The sequence below is a fragment of the Myodes glareolus genome, chromosome 12, assembly GCF_982192425.1.
Source record: "Myodes glareolus chromosome 12, mMyoGla1.1, whole genome shotgun sequence".
NCBI classification, from domain to species: Eukaryota; Metazoa; Chordata; class Mammalia; order Rodentia; family Cricetidae; genus Myodes; species Myodes glareolus.
The window spans coordinates 30,551,093-30,578,132 of NC_142037.1; the positions used below are offsets into that span (position 1 = coordinate 30,551,093).

General features: G+C 39.2%; 1 protein-coding gene across 18 annotated transcripts in view; it reads right to left on the reverse strand.

Annotated features, from left to right (window-relative positions):
- Hmbox1 (homeobox containing 1) overlaps window positions 1-27,040 on the reverse strand; it is a 156,125-nt gene that overhangs the window by 101,623 nt on the left and 27,462 nt on the right. For all 18 annotated transcript variants that reach the window (XR_007229382.3, XM_085698649.2, XM_048421809.3 and 15 more), the window contains exons 2-3: window positions 12,704-12,783; window positions 4,761-5,237 (exon numbers count right to left, since the gene is read on the reverse strand). Coding sequence is in view for 17 of the 18 variants with exons in the window: in XM_085698649.2 (XP_085554775.1) it covers window positions 4,761-5,237; window positions 12,704-12,726 (500 nt within the window). In the remaining variant the exon portion in view is untranslated. The remainder of the gene's footprint in view (window positions 1-4,760; window positions 5,238-12,703; window positions 12,784-27,040) is intronic.

Here is a 27,040-nt window from a genome sequence, read left to right on the forward strand (position 1 = left end):
TCAAGGCTGTTTTTGAACTCACAGCAAGCCTCCTGCCTCCACCTCCTAAGTACTAGTATTCCAGAGGACTACCGCCACACATGGCTTTCAGATTAAGAAGATATGATGTAACTGTCATCTACCTAGGTAAGTTCTCTCTGATCATCATAGCTTACAAAGAAAGATCTCTGAGTAAAGCTAACACTTAACAACTATAGTATTGACACAATGCTATTCTGTAGCCCATCTATCCTACTAGCCTGGAAAGTTCTTTAGTACAAAGATTCTGTCATAGTCAGCATGGATTTTTCATATAATAAAAATTTGTTCAATGAGTGAAAATTTTCTAGAGATTAAAGGCTGTAAAATGGAAAACCTAATCTAAATAATTTATACAACAGCTTTAAATTCTTATTTTCAAGTACGTTTATGTTTTCCAAATCAGGATAGAGAGGTTATTTATGGTGATTCAAAATGACACTGATTTGTTTTCTGGAAGAAAGCATATTAAAGGGCTCATATTTTAAAAATAATACGCGTTAGGATGACTCATACTCCGAGTTAACACACCCTCAGCATTCTTCTGGATGTTATAAAGGGAACTAGCTCAAAGTCACCCCAAGATGAAGCCAACACACTGTATTTCACAGTTGAAAGACACGACTTTCTCCCTGTGCAGATACAAAGCACGATTTTAAGAGAGAACATTAAAGGGAGAGCTGTTCTATATGCAGAGATGGAGGGAGAGCGCACCACCACTCAGTGGTGTTACCGTCCTACAGAGCATGAACACCCTGCCTGCACGAGTGAATACAGGCTGAGAGCCCATTGAAGTGCGTCGGACCAGAAGCCTTTCCAGGTTTTCTTCTCTAAATCTGGGACTATTTTCATATTTATAATGAATATCTTAGGGGCAGAGCGCAGTATAAACACAAAACTCAACTATGTTTTATATAATTATATAGAGAAACTAAATATAACTTGAGACAGTATTTTAAATAACTCTGTGTCTAGGAATGTGTTCTATTATTTTTCACTTGTGAACCAGAGTGCTCAGAAGTTTTGAATTTTAAAACACCATGGCTCAAGGATGCTCTGCCTATGTTTTAGTGTCAAGCATATACATACAGTTTGTATGAACTTGCAGAATTTTACACAAAATACTAACAAAATGAGGTGTATAATGGTATAGAGCAACATATAACGTATAACATTACTAATTTCAATAAGCCTCATTTACATTATCTTGTAACGCATACATGACCGCAGGAAAACACTGCTATATTCTATTAGTAGATGTAGACATACATCCCTATGCATATACTTACATACTAATGGGCCTTTTAAGATGTCCTAATGTAAAATGAGTTGGCTTTCACTGTTGGCACATGCAACCATTTACTGAGAATTTACATGCTAGTGTGGCTTTCTTCATTTATTTGAACTCAATTCAAAAATAGAAAAGAAAATGTCTGTCTCTTCAACAAATGATCAAGGGTACAGTTATAACCTGATGAAGCCACACACACACACACACACACACACACACACACACACACACACACAAAATCTCCATTATATACTTTCAAATTATATACTGTAATATAGATTCACTGAATTAACAAAATCTGCAAAGCATGTCTTAGGGTGGAGTACCTGCAGGCTGGGACTGTGGGCAAGTAGGAGGTGGATTTTATACACAGCACAGGAGGCAGGAAGGCCCTCGGGTATCCATCTTTCCTACTAGAGCCCACCAACTCCAGGTCACTGTCATGTCAGTGTTTAGCAAACAGGAAGGACAGTGTATCACCAGACAGACACAGAATACCCAGAAAGAGCTACGGTTTGAAAATTTCTCTAATATCTCACCAATAAGAATTCATTATTTATAGTAAGTGACTGATCTGAAGTAGCAGATATCATGTCAGGGAAGGAGCAGGTCAAGCCCAGAAAGGCCATTCACACTGTTTAGAAAAATTATAATTATTGCCTTTCCTAAAGCCTCATGTAAACTCTAAGCATAAATAATGTCAGTGATAAAATATACGAGCAACAACATGATAATAAAGACATGGGATATAATTTAGGCTCAGTTGCCCAATAATCAAACTTTCCTAAGCAGATTATTAATTTTCATGAATTTAGGTTCTCTGATCAAGCACCCAGCATGGCTGTTGGGACTGCAAACATCAAGTGAGCAGCCATTCAATCAACTTTCCCCTGAGTCCTAAGAAGACTTGAGTAAACGTGAACAGGGAGAAAGGGTACACCTGAGTAGAGCTGGAGTGGAGGAAGCTCACTGTGGAGGACAGGGAGGGGACCAGAGGTCTAGGGGCCCTAGCCATCTAAGTGTCAGAGGAGCTGTTCTCAGCAAGAAGCAGAGGAAGGGAAGAAGAAAGCATCCTAATAACTACACAGTTACGAGCACACAGATGAAACACACATTATTCCCATGAGACTGTACCTAAGTGAACACGCACAAACAGAACAAACTAGCACCTGAACAAATAAACGCTTGTTTACTATCTTCTCTACGCAGGACAATTAAAATCTCATGAAACATCAATGAATAAAGTAACTAATTTGCCCAAATGGTTCTCCTTTCTAAATAATGATAGATGCTAAATTCCTAAAACCATCTATGGCCAAGGATGTGACTCAGTGGAAGATAAAGCCCTGGGTTCAATCTTGAGCACGAAGAAAGTCACCAGCAACAGCAGAGCCTTGGGCACCTGTGTTAGTTGTTGAAGAGGAACCAAAGGCCTCGTTGACCTCTAGTATTTCAGAGTACTAAAAGCTTGCTAACACTGACTGCTGATGAGGTATGATATTCTTCATTACATGTACCTCACCGTCCCTGCAGTCAAGGATTCTATGTGTCACAACTCTACCCTGAAAACAAGCTCAGTAGAGGCCACGTGTGGAAGGCTGTCTCCTCACTGAGGTGCTACAGGATGGGTCTTCACACAGCACTGTCAAGTCACCTTCATTCTGTCCTGATGTCAGAAAATCTTCAGGACCAGTTAAAACTCAGTTACAACTTTTGTTTTTACTTCTGACAAGTCTACAATTCTGTTCATTATCAACTATAACTAATTTATCTGCAGCCTCTTGCCTTTTATGTTTAATTTTAGATTATTTTAGGCGTATGAGTGTTTTGCTTGCATGCATGTATGTGTTGCCTGGGCCTGCAGAGGTCAGAAGGTTTTGTAGCTCCTAGAATGAGAGTTATAGATGATGGTGAACTACCAAATGGGTGCTGGGAACCAAACTCGGGTTCTCTGCAAGAACAAGTGCTCTTAACCAATGAGTTCATCTCTCCAGCACAAAGCAATCCTTCTTACATAGCAACCTAAATATTCTGAAAAAATGCTTTTGGCATTTCTGTTTATAAAAACTCCCTAATTTTAACCACTTAGTGTAGAATGTGAAGCCTCTGAAAACGTGTGCTGCAACCTGAGGCATTACTACACTTGCCAAGGTCTGCCTCAACTGTATTGTTTTCTTTTGATGCTTATTGGAAAGAAAGATCAATGCTCTGTAGGCAAGACAGGCCTAAAAGTTACCATGTTAGCCTTGAACTCAAGCAATCTTCCTGCCTTGGCCCTCCAAATGTTGGAGTTACAGGCATAAGTGACCATACCCAGCTTATGTTCTTAACCAGGTTAAAGATATGTTTTTTTGGTTCGTTAACTAGAAAAAATAAAAAAAAAATAAACTAAATAAAATATGTATATTTCTATTTTTGTTTTAAAATTTATCTTTAAATTTTTATTTATTTTATTTAAAAAAAATTAAAAATTACTCACTTACTGACTATATGTGGATGTACAGGAGTACCTGTGTCATGGCATGTTTATAGTCAGAGGACAACTTTTAGGAGTTGGTTCTTTCCTTCCACTGTGTGGGTTCTAGGGATGGAACTCAAGTCTTCTGGCTTGGCAGCAAACACCTTTATCCCCTGAACTAGCTCCATATCCTTATTTCAAAACAGAATATCCTTATGGTTTAGGCTAAATTTATCTACTCCGCTAACATACCGAGCCCACACCATGTGCTTAAGGAAGTTCCTAGTTCTGGACATAGAATAGAAAACACATGTGTGTTACTCTCAAAGTGAACCAGGTCTGCCACAAAGTCTAAATTACTTCAGCTGAAAGTAGGCTTCAGTGTGTGTGTGTGTGTGTGTGTGTGTGTGTGTGTGTGTGTGTGTGTGTGTGTTTAAACTCGAAGTGCACATGCTAACTTGGCAACTGATGAAGTATGGTGTACATGTGGGTGCTGCATCTACTACCAAAATTAGAATTTCAGACTTTCATGGGCAGGATGGTATCTATGCTTCTTACTGAAAATTACTTCTAACCCAACAGTTGTTCAAATTGTTGCACTGATTGAAATGATGCAAAGGAACACGAGGAGTGCATGTATTCCACACCACGGTAAATCTATCTTACTACTCAGAAAAATATTTACAATGAAGGAGTAAGGACTGAATTAAATAAACCATCAGTCAGAAACTATCTGCTAACACCATAAATAGAGAAAGCCCTTGAACAATCAAGAAACCGGAAAAGCCTCATCATGAGGCAAAAGGGCTGAAGTAGAGAAGAAAAAAAAGTTTGATCTAAAACCACAATTTCAAGTTTTACTTTCATTTCCAAAGAAGGGAGGGAGAAACCATTGTTCTTATTGTTAAGTTTTTGAAATACAAGCTACTATTTAAAAACAATCTTAAAAACATATTTATTTTGGGGTAATTCATAACAGGCAAAGTAACTAACCTCATTAATTCCTCCACTTTATCATCTACATCTAGGTCCTCTTCTGAGGCTTCAAAGCTATATGACCTCTGACCCATGCTGTTTGCATGGTAGCGAGATGGCGACATCTTCCCATTGGATGTGGACAATCGATCGTTGTTCTCCCTCCCATTTTGATTGGTAGTGCAAGGCTGTGGGGAGGTATCATAACTGTTGCTGGGTGATGGGGACATTCCGGAGTGCTGGGTCTGTGTGGAAGCTGTGGCTGTAGAGGAAGATGCTGGAACATTGTTGGTACTGTTCCCATAGGAGCTTCCCCCGTAGCTGGATCTCCTTCCAAACTTATCACTATGCTCTTGATCAAGACGGTCCAAAGTTTCTAATGCATGGAGAATTTCATGTTTGGTCATCCCAGTACGCCGGAGACGTTGGAGCAGATCTATCTGTTCTATGGTAAATCTGGGTTCATCTGTATAGTGAGACATGGTTTCCAGCAAACTGGAGGGAGAAAAAGATAAAAATGAAGTGCCTTTATTGTCAACTAACAAAAACATTTCACCATCAAGAATCCTCAGCAGAAGAGGTTTGATCTCAGTACCAGTTCATTGAATATAAAATCCTAAGGGACAGGGAAAGGCTCAGTCAAGTGGCATGTTTATTGTGTAAGCAGTAGTGCCTAAGTTCAGTCTTATGCACCAATGCAAAAGCTGAGAGCAGTAGCACATGACAGTTCTAGCATTGGAGAGGGAGACATCAGATCTTTGGGGCTTGCTGACCACCAGCCAGGTAAGCTAGTTAATGAGCTGTGGTTTCAGTGAGAGTTCCTGTCTCAAAATGAGGTAGAAAGCAACTGACGAAGACACCTAATGTCCACTTCTGGCCTCTGCATGCCTTCATACACATATTAATAACACACACACACACACAAACACAACAACAAAAAAAGAAAGAAAATAAAAAGACATGAGTCCTAATAGACTTTTTTTTTATGGTTTGGATTGGTACATATTCTGAGTTTAGTAGGAGTCTATCAGTTATAACATAAAACCTAATTTATAATGGAATAAAAGTTATGTTTTTCAGTTTTGGTAACCAACCAAAATTTGGAAACAAAACATTTATTATGTTAAAATGCCAATTCATCAGGTAAAGTACATATAGTTGGTGTGGGAGGTCCTTCTGTATATGTGTTGCTTTTATTAGTTAATGAATAAAGAAGCTGTTTTGGCCAATGGTTTAGCAGAATAGAGCTAGGCAAGGTGAGGGGGACAAAGAGGAGGGACGGGACTAAACTGAATGCTGGGAGAAAGAAGGCGGAGTCAAAGAGAAGTCATGTAGCCCTGCCAGAGACAGACACTGGATGGAACCTTGCCAGTAAGCCACAACCACATGTCAATACACAGATTAATAGAAATGGGTTAAATTAAGATGAAAGAGCTAGCCAATAAGAAATTAGAGCTAATAGGCCAAGCAGTGATTTAATGAATACCATTTCTTTGTAATTATTTTGGGGCTGAGCAGCTGGGAACAAACAAGCAGCCTCCTACAACATACAGTTCATCAGGCTTAGACTATGTGGTAATGTACAGTTTTTTTTTCAATTTCAAAATATATTGATGCATATTAGCATATTAATGGGAAATTGGTGGAAAAGTCTGTGTTATCTTGCTTTTCCAAATATCAGCAAAACTGACAACTGTTAGGTCATTCAATGAAAACTGTTTTGCTTGGCTTAGTCTAAGCAAATGCTAGTGACTACATAAATACTTGGTTATACAAATATAACAACACACCAAGCACTGCTTCTACTTCTTAGCTTAGCAGTCTCGCGAGCTTCTCGTCTCTGTGACATGCTCTCTGAATGTATTGCTCATATGTACAGCCAACTGGAGCTATTCATGTCTTGAAAACTGGTTCTACATGTCTCCACCTAAACTAGCATAAGACACTGTAGAATTCTAAAAAATGTTTTCTTAGAGAGAAACTTAGTATTTTAAGACATTAGCTACATCATAAAAACATTCTCTCTTTGAATTACTTTTTTAAATAATAGCTAACTTTTAAAAAGATTTATGTATTTGTCTATTATTTTGCAATGAGTGTCAGTCTATATGTATGTATGGGCACCACATGCATGCAGTAATAGGAGCTGCCAGAAGAGGGCAATGAATGTCCTGGAGCTGGAGTTACAAAAGGTTTTGTAAGTTATCATGTGAGGACTGAAAACCCGACCCAGGTCTTCTGCAAACACATCAAGTACTCTCAACTGCTGACCATCTCTCTCTGGCCCTAAAATCTGATTTTTGAATTCAGTATTTCTGAAAATGAGAACCATCTCTATTCTAATTTGTATTTTCTAGTCATAGATATGATATGTGGCATGGAATAGCCTTGAAATAAATAACTACTAAGAGATACAGAGGTAAAGGTATTTTCTTCCATTAAAGACAAATGTGCTCGAGGCAGTCCCCTAAGCCTTGTGGAGAGCTTACTGTTTCTTCAACCCCTGGACTGTACTGTAGAAAAATTCAATTGAACTAAGAAATTGAACAGGAATTTTATACAGTATAACCTCATGCAATCCTCACAGTAAGTCTCTGTGGTAGATATGATTTATTTGTTTTGTTTTAATGTTACAGTATTAACTGTTAAGGAAACTGGGACTTAGGATACTTTTGTACTGGTGGCACAAAGACAACTTTCACAGCCCACCTGGGCAACAGACTAAGTTCAAGGTCATCTTATAACTTAATAAGACCTGTCTTAAAATAAAATTAAAGAGCAATTTGCACTCTGAGCCACAGAGCTACCTCTCTGGCTCCATTTTTTCTTTTAAACTAATTTTTAAACTAATTTACCCCTGAATTTACTATCTTGGCAAATTCTAGTTTCCCCTCATAATTATTTTTTCATCTTCATAGGTACTTTCCCTTGAAAATAAAAGCCTGCTTTGGTACCTTCAGTACTCATTCAATCAAAGTATTTCACAAACTATTCTTCCTCTAGATGTCTAACGTTAAGATCTATATGCAGAAAAGTTAATCATATTTTTCTATCTGTTCAGTCAGTGTACATCACAAGTGCAGTTCTTCAAGCCTCCTTCTATATGACACAACACTATCTATGAGCAAAGAATTTCACAGTATCTGAAATACTTTACACCGTTTAGGATCCAATAACAACAGAAAATCACTTTTTTTCCGGTATCATCCATCATAAGGGGAGCAATAGGGCCCACCTATTACCTTGATTACCCAGAACACCTAATCATTCCTAAGCACATGTTCTTTGGTCAGCTCTTCACAGAAATCAACTTCTGGTGAACAGACAACCATAGGAATAGAAACTGGGCTCTCTACAAAACGTTCTACTTAGACTATGGTAAGATGGACAGTGAGTGTAACTGAGCTAAGTCACAGGAATACTTTCACAAAGCAGGAGCTGAAGAAAGAATAAAGCAGATAACCCAAAACTGCAGAGAACAAGGGAAAAGCCCTGCAGCATCCTATTGTTGCCCTGTAATTGTTAAGCTTCTTATAATTCTGCTCTTCTTTCATTTGGTGAAACAATCAATTTCCCTTTACATTTCACTGTGTTTAAATGGATATCTGTAATTTGTACCAAGAACAGCTCCAACTGCCACGGGAGCTAGCGCAGAGGTCACAGTTGCCAGGATCAAAAGAGTGACTTAGAGGAGGACAACAGCATCCTGAGTAGGATCACATCATGCACATAACAAAACACAAGCGCACACAAATGATTGGAAGCTCTTGTGGACATTGAGAATAATGCGCAATCAATACACATGACTGGCTATACTATGCCATACCCCATTTGTACTTCTCATAATTTACCTAGTGGAAGCAGTTTTATAAAATAACAGCAGCAAATGACCTATAGAGGTCATCTAGGACCAGAATGCCAGCGGTCCTCACATGACAAAAGATGACATGGAGGAGCTAAATTGCTTTTCTGAAGGCCAAAGATCACTTATAGGATAAGGGGCAGTTTTCCTTTAAATTACTAATTTGAACATAGGCTCCAACTAACACTAATTGAAAATAATTTAAGAATTTTGACACTCGAATAAGATAGACAAAGATTAAACTAGAAAAGACCAATTCAGTTCAGGACTTTAAAGCTCAATTCCTAAACTGATACTATAAGACCACAGTCTTACCAATATCTTGAGATATTGACCATATTTTGCAATAATACCTAAAACCTTTCTAGATAGGCCACAGGCTTGGGATATACCTTTATAAGTGATATTTCAAAGACAGACAGCAGAAGAGTCTAGCTAAAGCATTAAGAGATGATTAATTAGCACTGAAATCATAGGGGCAAAAATGACACGAATTGCAAAGCATCAATAGTTGACTTTTAGACAAACAAAGTTTTCTCCCAGATCATTTCTGCTGGGTTTTTTTATTATTATTATTATTATTATTATTATTATTATTATTATTTTGAGACAGAGTTTCTCTGTAGCTTTAGAGCCTGTCCTGGAAAATAGCTCCTGTAGATCAGGCTGGCCTTGAACTCAGAGATCCATCTGCCTCTGCCTCTCTGTGCTGGGATTAAAGGCGTGCACCACCACCACCTGGCCATTTCTGCTATTTTTATCTTGTTCAGAATGACTAGGCAGAACCCATTTTGCTTTATGTGGTCACTGTAGGGTGATTCAAACATTCCAGACCCTTCTTACTATTTATATACATTGCTCCCTCTCTTGATTATTACCTCTATCAAATATGTGGCTTCAAGTAAGAAAATGACATGTAAGAGTAAGAACTAATGTTTTACAGTGAACTGAGCTTCACTGCAGTGTAAAATGATTCGTTAGTTCAAATTATTAGGTAAACCGACTAAAGCCTAAGAACAGCCTATGACTATAGATCACCTGTAAATGTCCCTTTCATAATAAAAAGATTTTGTGAAATGTATAATTATATTCCATTCCAGTGTGTCAATCAAGCTTGGTATTCTTTTAAATGAGCACTGATTGAGTTCCATTTTGTGCAGTTTGGAGGATAATCTGTTAGGCAGCTTTAAAACGATTGCAAACCCTGCCATAAATGACAAATATGTCATAAGATACAGCAGAGTTGATGTCCATCATCTGAGGATGCAGCTCATGAAGCTCCTCCTTTTACTCTTGGAGGGTAAAGTACTTTGTTGTTTTGACGTGTCTGAAACAGAGCCTTGCTATGTAGGTCAGGCTGGCCTCGAACACACGCTCCTTCAGCCTCTGTGTTCCAAGTACTGAGATTACAGGCCAGAGAATATTAAGTCTCATCAGAGTCCTGTACAGGAGAATCTGGAGTCAACACTCATTTACTTGAGAACTCTCCCTTCTTTTAGAAATGTTACATTATAGCTCCCCAGACCCTGTAGAAAGTTGCTGACTAGAACTACTAGCCTTCAAAACATGTAAGTTTGACAGACAATTTGAAAGCTTTGCAACTTCACCTGCTGCTATCAGCACTGCCCTCCGGCATCAAGTGCTGAACAAGAAACAAAAGAAAACAAATGAAAAAAATCCCACAGGAAAAAAAAAATCTCATTGCTGCTTTCATTTGTCAATACATTCCTTAATTTTGCTTTCTATTTTAATTGAATGAATTCTTTTAAAAGTTGTGACAATAATGTGTATACAATGTGCTGGCTGCTGCAGTCATGTCACAGAAGGGTGCATTCCCACTGCACTCCTCTAACCTGTGGCTCCCACAGTCATTCTGCTTCCTCTCTTCAATGTTCTGGGCCTTGGAAGGCCTTGGAGGGGATGGCATAGATGTTCTGTTTGGGGCTAAGCATTCGGCAGTCAATCAAGGTGACCTCCACGTGTCCTCTTCGTGATCTTGCAGATCTCTACGGTGAGTATCAAGAGACGCAGTCACTCCCCTAAAGGTACACCTGGTCGTAGGCTTTACTTCTCACAGAAACCAGTACTACACTAATTGAACACCTAAGTGTCAAATATTTAGGAACTCACTGTGTGGTTAAGATGTACCAAAACTATACATTAAGTACAGTCCTCTGAGGTTTGTTAGAAACTTTAGGAGGCTGAGGCAGGGGGACTAGGAGCTCAGGGTTATCCTTGGCCATGGAGCCAAGTTTTGAGGGTTGTCTGGGCTACATAAGACCCTGTCTCAAAACACAAAATATGGTCGGGCAATGGTGATGTATGCCTTTAAACTCAGCACTCGGGAGGCAGAGGCAGGCGGATCTCTGAATTTGAGGTCAGTCTGCTCTACAAGAACTAGTTCCGGGACAGCTAGGACTGTTACACAGTGAAACCCTGTCTTGAAACTCCCCCCCCCAAAAAAAACTGTGAACCAAGCAGAGGTGTTTCTTTATGTGCCAATGAATTGTGTGGTTTGTGAACCTAATTTTGATCATCTCTTTAATTTCATTTGGTGTCAAGAGCCAGATGTGGTGGTATATACCTACAATCCCAGCACTCAAAAGGATGACCAAATGTTTGTTGAGTTTAAGGCCAATCTGAGGCATACAGCAAGTTCCAGGCTATTTTAGACATAGTGAGAATCCAGTCTCCAAAAAACAAGGGTGGGGATGAAAAAGAAAAGGAACAGAAAAAGACAAAGAAAGCAGCAGGAAGGCAAGGGTGGGTGGGGAGGGCAAAGTCCCAAAGATAAAGTGCCGTTCCTAGGGCACAGCTACTGAGCAGAATCTCAGGCGACAGTTCTATCACCTGGATCTCCTCCAGAGACTGCACTAAATCACAGAAGTAATGTATGTGTGTGTTGGGGGATGGAGGGAGCTTCAAAGAGAAACCTAAATAATAAAGAAAACCAATCTTAATGTCTACTTATTAGATTATAGAACTGTCAACCAAAACAGAAGAAATTTAAGTGAAACAGACTCCACCAAATTTTAGAAATTACTTAGGCTCAAGGCACTCTGCACCAGACGCTAAAGATGCACTTAATGAGCTAATAGGCCCTTTATCTTCTCTAATTTCTGAAATTCCCGGAATACTTTTATTCTGAGGCCTATTTTATATGAACTGGTGGTTACAGTTCATATTCCAGCACAAAAACATTCTTGACACAACACCACCATCTCCATTTGTATCTCTCTGCCTTGACTCCAAACAACAGCTAGCGACTACATTAGCTAAGAGGCAGAACTACATTACCATCTGTAGTAGGGAAAGAGAAATGGCTACAGTGTCCTTAGGAGTTTGCACGCAAATCAAGCATTAAGAGAGCATGCTTTTTATATTCTGCTTATTACTAAGAATACAACTGAAGCTTTTGCCATCACGTAACCACCTACCTCACCAGTTTCTAGGCTATTAAACAGTTATAAATAATGAGAGGGCCAGAGAGGAGGCCCAGCAGGTAAGTGCACTTACTGTTCTTGTAGAGTCCTGAGCTTGGTCCCTGACACTTACACAGGACAGCTAACAATCACTCATAACTCCAATTCTGAGGCCTCTGGCCTCCTTGGGCACCTGCACTCACTAGTACATACCCACACATGTACATAATTAAAATAAAAAATTTTTAAGGAAATAATAAATATGGAAACTTTATGTTTAGATGGAAAATGTCAAAATACAATGTTGAAAGTAAAAATGATAAAAAAGAAAAAAACAAAAACCTCACAGGTCTGAAACCTCATTCCTCACCATATAATTACACTTGTTTACCTTGACAAAGACGTACACCATTTGAATAGTTTCCTAAAAATTTCTTTCACATTGGGCTGGCAAGATGGCTTAGAGGGTAAAAGTGTTTGCCCTTAAACCTGTGTTTGATTCCACCTTCCACCAACCTGTCCTGACCTCCACACACAAGCCAAAGCAATTGAAGGACCACCCCACACATAAAGAAATAAATGCCATTTAAACGAATTCTTTGAATTCTGAAAGCATTTGTCATCAGATCTGAGTCACAGTCTAACCAGCTAACATTAGAGTCGAGAAGGATACTTACACCACTGGGAAGGAACTGAGCATACTTTACATGAGGCGGATCAGTGGCCTTTCCAGAGACGGCCAGCCTTATTTACCATTCTGTGGAATAAAGACAGAAATTGAGAAACAGTTATGTAACTCAGCATTGAATAAAAAGTTTAATTGTGCAACTTTGGGGTATTATATTAAGAGTTAATATCTACTAATCTTTTTTCCCAAAATTATTTTGGAAGTTTGAATTGGAGCAAAACTTAAAAAACAAAAAACACAGAAAAATTACATTAATAGCTGTCCAAATGATTTCCTTGGGGGGGGGGGTGTGAGAGCAATAAAAAAAAAATCACCGAATTTAACTTGCTATCAGGAACCACCCACAGAAGTGAATCCAAACTTGCAACGAGATGCACACACTCTAATGGCATTCAACAAGCCCTTAACTGAAGAGTAGGCCTTGGCCCTCAACCATGTCAGGGTAGCACTCCCCAGCTTTCAGCCATCTTTTCCACAATGCCAGGCACTTGGGAAGACAAAGCAAGCCCCAGCACAGCTTAGCTGCAGGTGGGTTCTGGGGTATACTGCTAAGTGTAATGCTCATCTTGCTGCTAGGTGGACTCAATTCTCGGAGTCTCAGTTATCACAAGTATACTGAAGAATGTTTTCAGTTTTTAAGAGGAGTGATGAAACACTTCAGAAACTAGCACTGGTAGTAGCTATTACTATCAACTTAAAAAGAGATAAATATTCTTCTGATTCAGATGACTAACACAGCATACATGAGTGACAGAGTAAGGCTAACAAATCAATATTCTGATTCAAATCAATATTCTATCTATCTCTATCTATCTATCTATCTATCTATCTATCTATCTATCATCTATCTATCTATCTATCTATCTATCTCCCTCTCTCTCTGTCTCCCTCTCCTACATCTATTCATGGTTTAGAAATCAAAGACCAAAGACTAAATTTATCGGCATTTCAAACCTTAATCTGTAGATAGAAACAACTATTTCCATAAATTGCACATTAAGATACATATCAGAAGTCAATTAGTAAAAATGTTGACATAAAAGACTCACAGTGAAATACCTGAAATACCCACCATCATTTAATTACTTTAAATAAGACCCAAGTGTCTACCTATGACTGAAGTCCCTAGTGGATGCACAGTAAAGTAGAAACTCTGTGCAGCCACATACTTTAAACTACAGTGTTAAAGAAGTTACTGCCATAGCTAACTTTCTTTCTGATTAAAAAACAAATACCTGTCTTTAAAATAAGGGTAAAGTACAAAGAAAATCTACTTTTGAAAATACTGCTGATTGCATTTCTCAGCAAAAGTAACAAAATTTCTTCTTACATTTCATATAAAAATATATACTCCAGGCAGAAAAAGATAATGGAAACAATAACACAGCAACATATCTAATGACAAAATTTAGAAGATGCTAGACCTTCTGCATATTTTAACAAAGGCCAGAAACAGGTCTTCAATAGCTTGCAAAAGCAAATAATAACAGCGCCCCCCCATCCAAAAAAAAAACCCGATCTGATAGCTCTCAGTATTTCTGCCCAGGGGTAAAAACTATTGAGTCTCCTGTTGATTTTTTTAAATATATATGTGTATGTATGTATGTATGTATATATATATATATAATATATATATATGTGTATATATATATGACAAATTTTCTTTTTAATTGCAAACTTAAAAAGATCAGCAGGATATGCTGGAGGTTGAAGCAGGAGAAAATGAGTTAGAGACTAGCCTAGGCTAGGCTATACTGTGGGCCAGCAAGATGGCTCAACTGGTAAAGACATTTGCTGTGCTAGCTTGGTGAGCTGAGTTCAATGCTCCAAACCCACAAAAAAGTAAAAGAGAACCAACACCAAAATGTAGTCCTCTGACCTTCACCTGCACTGTGACAGACAGATGAGACTCCCTTCACTATGCACCAATAGACACATAATAAATAAATAGATAGATAAATAAATAAATAAATATAAAAACCTAAGCCAGAATGGTGGTACAAGACTTTAACACTAGCCCTCAGGAAGCAGAGACAGAGCTCACCGCAAATTCAAGGCCAGCCTGGTTTACCCAGGAGTGCCAGGTCAGTTAAGAGCCGCGTAGAGCTCCTGTCTCAATAAAACAAAGAATGAGGGTGCGGAGGCAGCTCAGGGTAAGGTGCTTGCCACATAAACATGAAGAACAGCTGAATTCCCAGCAACCATGTTAAAAATAAAACAACAAAAATAAATTAATTAAAAGCAAAGCAAAAATAATTTACCAAAAAAATAAATAATTAATTAGTTAAAACAGGCCAGGCACAGAGGTGTTCTGGAGAAGTGGAGATGGGAGGACCTCTGGGGCCTGCTGGCCAGCCAGGCTAGCTAATCAGTGAGCTCAGGGTTCAGTAAAGACCTGTCTTCAAAAAATAAGGGGAGAGGGGACTGAAGAGATGGCTCAGAGGTTGAGAGCATTGCCTGCTCTTCCAAAGGTCCTGAGTTCAATTCCCAGCAACCACATGGTGGCTCACAACCATCTGTAATGAGGTGCCCTCTTCTGGCCTGCAGGCATACACTTAAACAGACAGAATATTGTATATGTAATAAATAAATATTAAAAAAAAAATAAGGGGAGAGCAAATGAGGAAGACACTTGACACTCGCCTCTGGCCTTCACACCTGTTCACATACACACAAGCGCACACACAAACATACAGAGACAGAGATGAAGAAAAATTATGGAAATCTGCAAACATGTTGCAAACACAGAATCTAGAACTAACTGCTTAATGTACCCAACACACAGTTTGGACAGTTAACAAGCAGACACCACAGCACCCTCCCACCCTGGGCCTGGTTCCTTCTGTTTGTGTGTTGCTTTCATTGGATAATGAATAAAGAAACTGCCTTGGCCTAGTTGATAGGGCAGAACTTAGGTAGGCGGAGAAGACAAGACTGAATTCTGGGAGAAAGAAAACAGAGTGAGAGAACTGCCACGGAGCCGCCAGAATCAGACATGCTGAATCTTTCTGCTAAGCCACGACCTCGTGGTGATATACAGATTAATAGAAATGGGTTAAATCAAGATGTGAGAGTTAGCCAATAAGAGGCTAAAGACAGAGTTCAGGACAGAACCTGGGGCTCAAACATGCTAGGCCCCACTCCACCCCAGCACAACCCCAGCCTGAATCAATTATTTCTTGTTAAGACAAAACAATTAAAAGCTTATGCTTTAGGACATTAATCAGAGGTGTTTCACTCACGTCAACCATTTTCCCTTTGAATAGTTCCAGATAAATACTGCCTTCTATATTTAGTATCTATCTGAGAGGCAGATGGTAAATGTGGGGTGAAGAATGGTTGGTGACATGTGAGAAGACAGATTCACACATACAGAAATTTAAAATGCACCATGGTTGAAATATTAGGGCTTGGGGGCTGGGGATTTAGCTCAGTGGTAGAGTGCTTGCCTACTAAGTGCAAGGCCTTCAGTTTGGTTCTCAGCTCCAAAGGGTTAAAATGAAAAAGAAGGAAGAAAAAGAGGGAGGAAGAGAAGGAGAAGAAGACTAGATTGTCCAGAGTGGCTCATCCCAGCACCTGGGAAGACCTGCCTGAGTCACAAAGTGAGTTCTGGACTAGCCTGAGACCCTGTGAGCCCTCCTACCACAACCACCAAAAAGATATAAAATACTAATACTAATTTCTCAAATAATTCCTCCAGGTAGTTTCAGACTATAAATTTAATGGCTATTCTCTCAGCCAGATTCACTGGACGAAGGCTTTATGTGAACCAATTTATTGAAGTTCACAATCACCTGAGGAACATTAAGACACTAGCTGCCCAAGGTCAATCAGCTTTTTTTACAGAATTACAGGCTTCATCTTCAAACTGTAGGGTTAATGATGCCATTATCATTTCTGTATTGTTTCTCTGGAGCAAATACTTCAATGTGATGCACTGAGCATGTTCAGCATTCATGATTAAACAGGCGTATCACATACCATGAAGATTTTTTACTCTGGAAGAATTATTACACACCCTACCTGTCAAGATCTTATAGCCTTGCAGATACCCCTGCTGCTTCTACATTCCCAGTGCTGGGAAAACTTCATGGAGAGATTTACTGATAAAGATCTTGCTTTCCTAGATTCTAAGATTATTTCTTCTCACTTCAACTCACCTGGCTTGACAGACACTGACTAAATTTCCATCCTTTTTCCCCCCTCACACAACTTTTAAAATATGAGCATAACATTTACAGCTTCCAAACTGGGCATTCCTATCTCATTTATCCTTGCAGGACCTTTTTTTTTTTTTTTCCAGTATGATAGTAGAGTTTCCCTAAGGAGCACGGCTCCTCAGACCCAACACAAGACTTCTATAGAGTAATGAGGGCAGCGCTGGAGGCCATGTCAATGGAAGAGCAAACAGTTTGGAACTCACAGAATATGACCTGGCGGTCAGCTTACTCACACTGGGTGAGGGTTGGAGAGGCAGAGCCTCAAGGACTCCATGTCCTGAGGACTTCATGCTGTTCTTGAGCATATCGCTGCTTTTGCCCTCGAGGTCACCATGTCCCTTAAAATCTATGAGCTGTATGAAAACTCTAAGGGGATTTCTAATCCCTCACTAGGGACTAAAAAAATAGTGATTGACTTTTTCCAGGCATTGTTATTGGAGCAGATTAATGATTCAACCACCATCCTTAGAAAGAATTTAGATATGTATATTGTTAGTAAAGTTAGATTAAGATGTTTTTGTTAATGGCTTTGATGTAGAAAATCTTGGGGAACAATTTAAAGTAAAGAAAGACACACTTTTAATAGTTGATTGAGGGATTCATTGAGGTCAAGGAACAAGAACAAAGGCAGCCCAGTTATTAATAGCTGACGTGACTTTCTTGCTAAAGATGGGTTGGTGATCAAAGGCGATGATTAATTCTTGTACCCATTTCTGCCCCCAGCTTCCTGATAAAATTTAATAAAAAAGAACCTGTTGATAATTGGTGTGTGCTTTGAGAATCAAAAGTAGAAATAACTAATTGTTTTATATATACACAAAAGTTTAGATTTGCGATTACTTCAAATATTTTATAATATTACTTTTAGAGATAAATAATAAAACAATTAATCCTTTCTTTGTAACAGCAAAATGCAGCCTGCCAGTAAAAGAACTAACTGAGAAAAACATCTTGTTTGCTTACACTCTGTTAATCTATAACAAGTTGCTTATACATTATTGTATGTGGGTCTTTGGGAATAATTTATTTTTCACAAATTAATATGTAAAATGTTTAATCATGTAAGGGAAATAAGAAACAAGCTGTTTTTTTCTTGTATTCATTATAATCATTCACTTGGAGAAAAATAGAATATAACCATATTGTAATTTTTATATTTTATATTTATTATTTTTTCAAATTTTGCTGGGATACATAAGCTGTATGGGAAAAAATAAGAAAGAAAAAAAGAGCGATGTAGAAGGAATACATCAGGGAAGAGATAAAAAGAAAACACCAGGAAAGATATAGAAGGAGAAGAGCAGGGAAAAAGAAGGAAACATCAGGGCAGAAACCAGAGAAAGAACAGAGTAGAACAACAGTAAAGCAACAGAAAGAAAAATAAAATGGAGAACTAAGCTTTGGCCCTCAGAAAAGTCTCCTGTGTGTGTACGCAGCTGTATATAGAAGAAAAACATCAGGAGAGAGGTAAGGGAACATGCTGGAGAGGTATCTGTGTGTGAGTCAGTTGTGTGATTAGCCACAGACTCTGCAGCTCCTCTTCAGGTCCTGACCTGTGCTCTCAGCAGCAGAGTCAGGGAACCAGGTTCCCAGGTCCTAGAAACTCACTTTAGATACTGTGCACACCATGAGTCTTTTTGTGTATTTCTTAGATAATGTATAGTTTGTTTGCACAGTCATTGAGCAAACAACCAGGGTACAATTACACTTTTTTTCAGCTTTCTTCTCTAAACTCCATTTTTATTTTAAAAAGCAAAACAATCACATATTTGCTTTTTGTCTAATCGCATACCAAGTACGTATAACTACCTGTTCTTTGTGTCACTATTGCCTAGTAGCTACACCTGCTCTTAAAGCAGTATGTGGAACATAAAAGGCACATATTTATTAACAGAAAGAAGAAAGGAAAGCATCCTCATCTATATGGCTCCTGGCACGGAGTCCCTAGGCCACCATAACTCATTATAATCACTGTAATTCATGATAATCCCCAGGTGTATCGATACACACAATCAGAAGAGTCCCAGAATTGCCACATGCCTGCCACAATCTCTATGACAGTCTAATACTGCAGAGATTATTGGTCTTGATCACCTTAAAACGTGGCTAGTTTGGTCATTAGAAATTACACTGCATGCTTTATAATTTATTAATAGCATGTATCTGGAAACTCAACTATGCTGTGAATTCAAGGAACATTTACTCCTAGTCAGAGTTGATCCTGCATCTCTCCCTGTACATATAGAGCTAATATATTGACAGAAAGAATCCATCAGCACCTTCACAACATCATCCACCAGAGAGGTCACTTCTTTGTGACTTCATTGTTTCTAAATGATCTGTAGCTATATGCTCTGCTTTGCTTTCAGGTACACATATATTCAAAACCCATGTATGGAGCAGCTACTGTCTATAATATATATCTAAGTCCCTTCTATGGAGATCTTGGGCTTGGTACTGTTAAGATACACATGACCTCATTCCATTTTTACTGAATTATTATAAAAGTTGGTGATAGCATGCAGAATATTCTCTCCATGTCAGGCTAGAGCAGTTGTGCATCAGAAACGCATGAACACCTTTTACAGGAGAAAATCCCAGTTAACCTATGAACCATTGAGCTCAAAGTTGAGGTAGAAGGGAGTCCAAGATCTTTTTTTTTTTTTTTTTTTTTTGAGACAAGGTTTCTCCATGTAACAACTCTGGCTATCCTGGAACTTGTTTTGTAGACCGTGTGGACTAGGCTGTCCCTGAACTCACAGAGATCCGCCTGCCTCTGCCTCCAGAATTTTGAAACTAAAGGTGTATGCCACCACGCCCAGTCGAGTCCAGGATTTTTAAACAGCCCCCTTACTTGGAAATTATAGTTTAAAAGACAATGAAAACTATACAGTAACCCAATGTCATGTATCTCAGGTGACATATAATGTTGCCTGGGTATAAAGGAAAGTTGAGCCTAGTATTATCAAAAATACCTCTCACGGGTCTGATGATGTAGTTTAGTCACTGTGTGCTTACCTAGCATGCTCAAGGCCCTGGATTCAAATATTAGCACTAAAATGCATGATACATAGGCGTGTGTATGTGTGTCTATGCTACAATATCAATAATTCCAAGCTGAATACTTAACAAAACTCATCATTAAAGGCAAATTTGACAACACCTAAGATACAAACATTTCAAAGGAATGTGTATCAGATATTGGGCCAGATGCCTTAAATGATCCCAAACTAGTCTCTAACCTCTACTTCCCTTCTCTCATAGTGAACACCTGCTCTAGCTAATCAGCTCTTCTGGTCCTTCTGAAATACAGGGCTCCTTGCAATCAGAATGACCGCCAATGCCCGTTACAGTGCTCTTCTATCTGCTGTTACAGCATGTGACATGTAACGTCTTTTATACTCAAACAGGAGCTTAACAGCAAGGTCTGTTTCCTATCAGCTGTTGCAGGCTCATTCCTTAACTGTGTGCTGACTTGACGAGCAGTAAACAAACCTTTGTTTAGTGCAGACATGAAAGAAAATGCCTATTTTCTTTCTTTGGGGGGTAGGGCGGAGTGTTTCAAGACAGGGTTTCTGTGCAGCCTTGGCTGTCCTGGAACTTAACTCTGTAGACCAGGCTCACCTCCAACTCACAGAGATCCTAAGGCTGGGATTAAAGGCATGCACCACCACCTCCAGTAAAAATACCTATTTTCAACTCTCATTCACATAAGATAGTCTTAAAGTTCTAACTTGGAAAGCACAAAGACTCTAATACTAAAATTTAAAATATGTAACTGACCATTTTTTCAGGCAATTAAAAGTATTTATTTATACATCGTAGAAATAAATGAGTTTTGTTCTTGAAAGAGGAACAGTGTATGTTCCCAGGACTAACGATTTATAATCCACATCTACACTACACTTAGAATCAAACTGTGTCAAGATCAGAGGCCCCCGGGGTAGCTAGAATACTAAACTAGAATTTAGAAACAAAACAGCTTCATGCCGTTTAACCCTTAACTGTCCCTGGAGTTCCCTACAGTAGGAAAACTGAAAACCATGAGGACAGAATCCCTGCCATTGTGATTGGTAACTTTACAAGTGGCTGATCTTTTAAAAGAGACTCTCCTCTGGCCTAAAACAGAATCTATTTCTGCTTGGCATACATCTGGAATATTCCGATAGTACAATATAATAGTTTATTCAGGGAATCAATCCCTATCTATTGCTCACTCACTCATTTGACGCCTCTACTGTTCACCTTCATAGGCAGAATAAAGTGACAATTACCAGAGCAAAGCTTATCACCCTGGACAACTGGAAGATCCAAATGTCCCCTTCTTTTTGTACTCCCCTCAATCCAGCAGTTTCCTAATGCTTAATCACAGAAATAATTACAAAATTTGTTTAAAAAAATGAATTCATTAAGCTACAATAGGGTAAATTACAACATCTTGGGTTAACTGATGCTAATGAGAAGACCAAATTTTCCAATCACCTCAGTTTATAATGAAACAAAAAAAAATGATAAAGTACACACAGAGCCTTTCTAGATGAGCCACAGCATCCATCGGCATTGGTGAGTACAGAAGGCAGAGAACCAGGGAATAGACCTCTCCACATACAGCAAGGGAAAAGATGAGCTGGCCAGGCGGGATAGCACACACCTGTAATTGCGGTATTCAGAAGGCTGAGACAAGAGGCAAGAATTCGAGACCAGCCTAGGCGATACAAATCCCCGGTAAAAACAGAAAAAGAGACAGGGAAGGAGAAAGCTTGGCAAAGATAACTTGAAATAAAGAATCACAATAACTACAAAATTAGGAGTGTTCCTGCCCCAAGCTTTATCCCATTCATAGCCCCATAGAGAGCTGACTCTACTTCCTACAGAGTTAGTATTCAGCTTCCGAGTTTATGTAGCTGAGATGGGGGGTGTCTTAGTTACTTTTCTATAGATGCGAAGGAACTCCATGATCAAGGCAACTTACAAAAGAAAGCATTTAATTTGGGGTTCATCATTCCAGAGGGTAATAGAGTCCATGACCATCATGTTGGGAAGCATGGCAGTGGACAGGCAGGACAGGCAGGACAGGCAGGCATGGTGCATGATGAGACAACAATGGCCAGGCAGAGAGAGGGACTGACTGGGTCTGTCATGAACTTTTGAAACCTCAAAGTGACATACTTCCTTCAACAAAGTCAAGCCTCCCCAACAGTTTCACTAACTGGAGATCAAACATTCAAATATTTGAGTCTATGGGCTATTCTCATTCAACTACCACAGGGGATACTTGGTTTTTCTAAATACCCGTTTTTTAAAAATGAGTTCAGAGCTAAGTAACCCTACTTTCTATGTTCCTCCATGACCTTCAATCCCAAAAGGAGCATATGTTTATTTCAAAATAGTAACAATTTATCTTGTCTTTATCTGCTATAGTTTTCATGGACTACAGACCCCTTACTCTGAATTATTTCCTTCAGTTGGGCTCAAGGAGCCCAAAATTTTATAACAAGTATAAGCTAACACCATAGAAATATAGTCTTTTTATTTATTGTATGCAACTAGATATAACACCAGCTCTCACAAAATGTGCTATGAATTATAGATGGAAAGAGTTCTTTAGAGATATATTTTTATGTTTTCACTTATGTGTATAGGTGTGCCTGTCTGTGAGTACCTAAAAAGTCCAGAAGGGGGCTTCAGATTTCCTGGGACGTGGACTTAAAGGAGGTTGTAAGATCCCTAATGCGGGCGCTAAGAATCACACTCTGGTCCTCTCGACTGAGCAGCGAAGTGCTCCTCACCACTGTGCCATCATCTCTCTAACTCCTCAAGAACTCTTTCATCATTGGGATAATTTCCATACTCAAATTGATGTTAAATTCTTTACATTATTTCTAACCAGCACAATAAATATGCTAAATATGTACCCCGGTCTTTATTACTTATTTGTGTTTATCTATAAATAAAAATGTGAAAATACCTATTTTATACAATGCTTAAGAATATCTACCAGGTCTGCACAGCACTGAACCTGTCAACAGCCAACTATGGATCAGGAAGGAGCTCATGGGGCCCTAACCATCCTTACTAAACTACTAAATACTGATGGATTCTGAGGGAGGAGCAGTCACTATTTTCAGTTGTGGACCCAAAGATGAGCCCACCAGGCTCCACTGCATAGTTCTGCCCTTGGACACACAGACATCATGGTTAAAGTCAATGCTCACAAAACAAAAGGACATGAATGCGGGACAGGATCTTGTAAGGAGGAGAAAGGGGAGATAAGAGAGTAAGCAGAGGTATAATCATCACAGAAGAGATTTTAAAACAAAAGAGAAAACAAAGTATCTTCTAAGAGGCAGACGTGACTCACAACAGTATCTCAGGCTCCTGGCTGGGGTAGGAGGACACTATGAATCCTAGGCTACCTAGGGCTACAGAATGCGTCTTTAAAAAAAGAAGGAAAAGAATCTAAAAGGAGTATCTTCTGTGGATTCTGGATGATGGTGTTACAAAATTTTAAACATAAGTGATTTACCTTAAGTAGATGAATTATATCTTGCTAAATTTGGACTAGACACTGGGTGTGGCAGCGCACGCCTTTAATCCCAGCACTTGGGAGTAAGAGAAAGGTGGATTTCTGTGAGTTCCAGGCCAGCTTGTTCTACAGAGCAAGTTCCAGGACAGCAAAAGATACAGAGAAACCCTGTCTCGAAAAACTGGGAGAAGAAAGAGAGAAAGAGAGAGAGAGAGAGAGAGAGAGAGAGAGAGAGAGAGAGACTAGAAAACCCTTTGTGAAAGACTGTGAAAATGCTTCATTTTACACTCATATGAACTGGTGGTAGACTCACAAATACTGCTTTTAAGGGAATAATGATGGGTCATTATTTTAAACTGAAATATGCAGCAGGGAAAGCTTACTCTTTATATGGTGAACTGCACAAACCACGCATGTGCTAAACCAAATGTTGCCAATTACACTCCATTGCAGGTTCTTCCAATGCTACTGTTCCATTTAAGACCTTCTCTTCCCTTGTATTAATGCAGCTAAATAACTGCTTTCTCGATTTTGTCTTATATTTTTTTCTTGTGCATAATTACAACTTCCACAAAACACAAATCTAAGGACCAAGATAGGGCCAAAGAACTTCTGCACCCACAAAAGCTGGCTTCCTTCAAACTAAATTGTGAGAAATAATTTCTTTGAACGTGCAAGTGTGAGTACAGATGCCAAGAGAGGCCAGATATGGGCTGCAGGTGTCTTCCCCAGTCACTCCCGTCCTTATCATTTTGAGGCAGTCTCTCACTGACTAGGACCGACTGGCTAGCCAGCAAGCACTAGGGGTGGTCTCTCTCCACCTTCTCATGGCTGGAATTAGGTGTGCACCACCATTCCTGAATTTCCATGTGCGTGTTGGGAATTCAACTCAGATCCTCATGCTTGTGTGGCAAAGCACTTTATCAACTGAGCCACTTTCCTGGGCTCCTAAATTCTCAACAATTTTTTCTTTGGGGGTAAAGTTGAATCAATCCTGTGGATGCACACTGTTTAACCTACACCGTATCTACAATTTTGAGACTACATATATATCAGTGCTTTGGGTTTTGATATAAACAAGATCTTCTGCACCTGTCTCCAAAGGCAAGTAACAACATCCCTCAGCATCTCCAGACACCACGTACCTGTCACTGTAGATCACCGAGCTTAGCTAACACTCTGATTTGTCGCAGGAAAGAAAACTAATGCCTTATATTGTCCTGTCCCTAGAAAAACGCTGCCATTACAAAACACACTGGCTTTTCATGTGAGTTATTTTAGTTAAAAGCATTCTGAAGGCAGCACTTCAAGAAGGGCACTTTCATGAGAGCAGGAGATAGAACTCCCGTGAGAAAGGTGCCCTCCCTGTACCGGAGGAAGGAAGCCATTCTTATCAGGAGTCCAGGATGGAAGAAATCTACATAAACAAATCCTGTTCAACTAACCTTATCTGCTTAGTCACTCTTCCAAGATTAACCACCCGACTGAAAGCTTTTTAATTGTCTAAACCAGCTTTGGTACTAATTGCTTCTTGGGGCCCTCATTCTTCTTGGGAGGGTTCCCATGGAAAACAAATTATCAAAAAAAATTGTGTGCTTTTCTCAAAATAATATGTTAGTTTAGTTCTAATGTTTGAAGAAGAACGGAGAAGATATATATCTCCCCTACACTGTGAAAGAAAGCCATTTTTTCTCTTTTCTCATATCCCTGGTTTATTTTCTGTTGCCTAGGCATTGCTAGAACAGTCATCAAACAAAATCCAATGGTGACAAAGCTAGTTCACCTAAAAGACAGCCCAGAGGACACACCAGGGCCTAAGAATACACAATGGCAACAACAAATAACCCCTTTCAGAGTTATTACCAAAAAAGGTGGTGGGACCAAAATGATAATTCCGATAACCTTCCGCCGAGCAATTTCAGTTCTGGAGATTAATCCAGGAACACACAGTCACACAGGGCAAGGTGACTTCAGTTAAGGTTATTCCTTGCAGCACTATTATAAGATCAGAAATAATCTACATCAGTACCATAAGGTGACTAGAGAAACAACTCATGGGATAATCATACAATACAGCCATAAAAATTAAAGAAAGTCCTTATATGCCATTATGAAATCGATTTCAATTGAAAAAAACAAGAGAGGACAAAGTATTTTTGTCAGTTGCAGAGGAAAAATAGGTAAGGAAACCTGTCCACACATGGCCTTGTTTCTATATACACATCAAATAATTCTAGAAATGTTTAGAAGAAACCAGTAATCCTACGTTTCTTAAGGAGAACTGAGAGATAGAAGTAGTAAAGAGACTGCAAAAGTCTACCTCTATGCACCTTTTGAATTTACCAACTGAAAACGAATGAACACCTATTAAAGAATTTTTTTAAGTACATGTCTCAAGCTGGCAGAGCTCATTCCAAGCATTAGTAAGAATTTCCCATTGGAGGCAGCTCAGAGACAGAATGCTTTCCTAGCATTCACCAGGTCCTAGGTTCAAGCCTCAGTACTTCCAGGACGACAAAATTCAGAAAGAGTGGGACAGTAAGTAACACCCCCTCCACATCTACAGCATTTTGCCTTGGAGTTCACGGCACTGATTCAACAGGAACCTAGGGGTGGAGAAAGGAGCAGGAAACAAGGCAATGAGAGAAATGGCATCCTTTGCCATATGTTTCTTTGAACTGCTTGTGAGCTCTGAAGAAGTAAAGGGTAGACCCAAAAGATAAAGGATCTTTTCAAGACAGGCAGACCAAAACTGAGCAGGAAGAGGGGCTCTCTAACTCCAGCCAGGCTCCTGATGCTGAAGGCTGAAGCTCTGAACGTACATTCCGGGCATGGCATGGTTGTCCCCTCACAGGAGACCCAAGTGCAGTGCCTGTGATGAGGTAACACACAGGAGCAGCCTAACAAAGGCTTTGAGAAAAAAAAAATCACTTCATGGTCAGGCATGCAGATGGTGTTTGCGCTGAAACCACAACATGTGCTAGATCATAGAAAAGAAAAGAAAGCAAAGACCATCCTTGGGTAATTTGGACTCATATGTGAAGATGAACAATACTGTCTTACACAAAGGCAGGAAGAGGAGTTTCTAAGATTAGAAAGGAGTCACTTCAGAGGCTCCGGAGATGAAATTCCATGTTGATATAAAACCATGGCTTAACAGAAGTGAAAACAACACAACTCAATTATTATAACCCCCTTTCTTCTTCTACCTACCTCAGTAGCTATGTAGTATAATTTTGTGCTTACTTCTGTATCTTTCAAAGAACCTTTAGGTTTTTCATTGTGTTCAAATGCCCCACTGTAGGTAAGGTGAGTTTAATGAATACTAAAATAGCGTGTCACTAGACACATTTTATCCAACCTCTGCTTCTCCACATGCCAACTTCTGTTTCCACTGAGAATACCGCTAATTGCCCATTTACCTTCATTTCACTAAAGGCAAGGTAGCTGTCATTTGTCTCAAATTATTAGCAGAGCTCCTATGTCACTAGGATCCCATCAATTTCCCATATTCCAGACAAGAGACTTTGACGTCGATTCTTCGTTGCAGTGGTTGGGAAATGAAGAGTGGTGTTGAAAT